General features: G+C 40.2%; 1 protein-coding gene across 1 annotated transcript; it reads right to left on the bottom strand.

The window, feature by feature from the left end:
* Window positions 1-91: 91 nt before the first annotated feature.
* On the bottom strand, window positions 92-673 carry LOC107735218 (pre-mRNA-splicing factor CWC22 homolog). Its single transcript, XM_016546977.1, has 3 exons — window positions 598-673; window positions 393-494; window positions 92-311 (listed from the first exon to the last, which is right to left on the bottom strand). The coding sequence occupies exons 1-3, from the start codon at window positions 633-635 to the stop codon at window positions 92-94; spliced, it is 360 nt and encodes a 119-aa protein (XP_016402463.1). The 5' UTR covers window positions 636-673.
* Window positions 674-681: the final 8 nt, after the last annotated feature.

The following is a 681-nucleotide window of genomic DNA, read 5'->3' as shown; positions in this document are numbered from 1 at the left end:
ATAAATTGTTATTTTAATATTTCAAAGGAAGTAAGTTAGCCAATCATAACAGATGATTTGAGGGAGAAAAAAAATAAACTAAACTGATAATTCAGATGGTTTTGATACCTGAGGAGCTGTCACTGCTGGAGGAGGAGTCCGAGTCGCTGGATGAATCTGAGTCGCTGTGGTCACTGTCAGATGAGGAATCTGAAGATGAGTCGTCGTCTGAAGAGGAAGAGGAAGAGGAGGAAGAATCAGATGACTCAACGTCCTGATTCTGGGTCATGATCATCTTAGGAGCATTCTTCAGGTGTTCTCTCAACTCATCCCTGAAAGGAAAAACAGTTCAGTGAGCATTATTTCTCAATAACTGGAGCAGACCCAAAAAGAGAAACTTCACAGGGACGTACGTAAGTCCTCCAAGGCCAATTGATGTGAAGAAATTAATGGCAAATCTAGTGTTCCTCGGGTTGTCACGTGGGAAAAGACCCTCGAAGAAAGACTGAAGAGTCCTGAGGAATAAACAAACGATATGGTCCATTATACGATTCCATTATTAATTATCGATTCATTTTATTCAACGAAAAAGCACAGTACACAAAGAAAAGCACTTACATGTCCTTCAGTCTCTCGTTCAGTTTTGGCAAACCCATATAAGCACAAAGTTCCTGGAACAAAATCTTCACAAAGATTCGACTG

The sequence above is a fragment of the Sinocyclocheilus rhinocerous genome, unplaced genomic scaffold, assembly GCF_001515625.1.
Source record: "Sinocyclocheilus rhinocerous isolate Xijiao unplaced genomic scaffold, SAMN03320098_v1.1 C35880106, whole genome shotgun sequence".
Taxonomy (NCBI): Eukaryota; Metazoa; Chordata; class Actinopteri; order Cypriniformes; family Cyprinidae; genus Sinocyclocheilus; species Sinocyclocheilus rhinocerous.
Note: the sequence above shows the minus strand (reverse complement) of the source record. Positions and strands in the feature narration are given on the sequence as shown.

Coding starts and splice junctions, on each gene's coding strand:
- LOC107735218 (XM_016546977.1), bottom strand. CDS start 635: ATGGGTTTGCCAAAACTGAACGAGAGACTGAAGGACAT. Junction 495..597: donor AACGAGAGACTGAAGGACAT/GTAAGTGCTTTT, acceptor TTTATTCCTCAG/GACTCTTCAGTCTTTCTTCG. Junction 312..392: donor ATTGGCCTTGGAGGACTTAC/GTACGTCCCTGT, acceptor TTTTCCTTTCAG/GGATGAGTTGAGAGAACACC.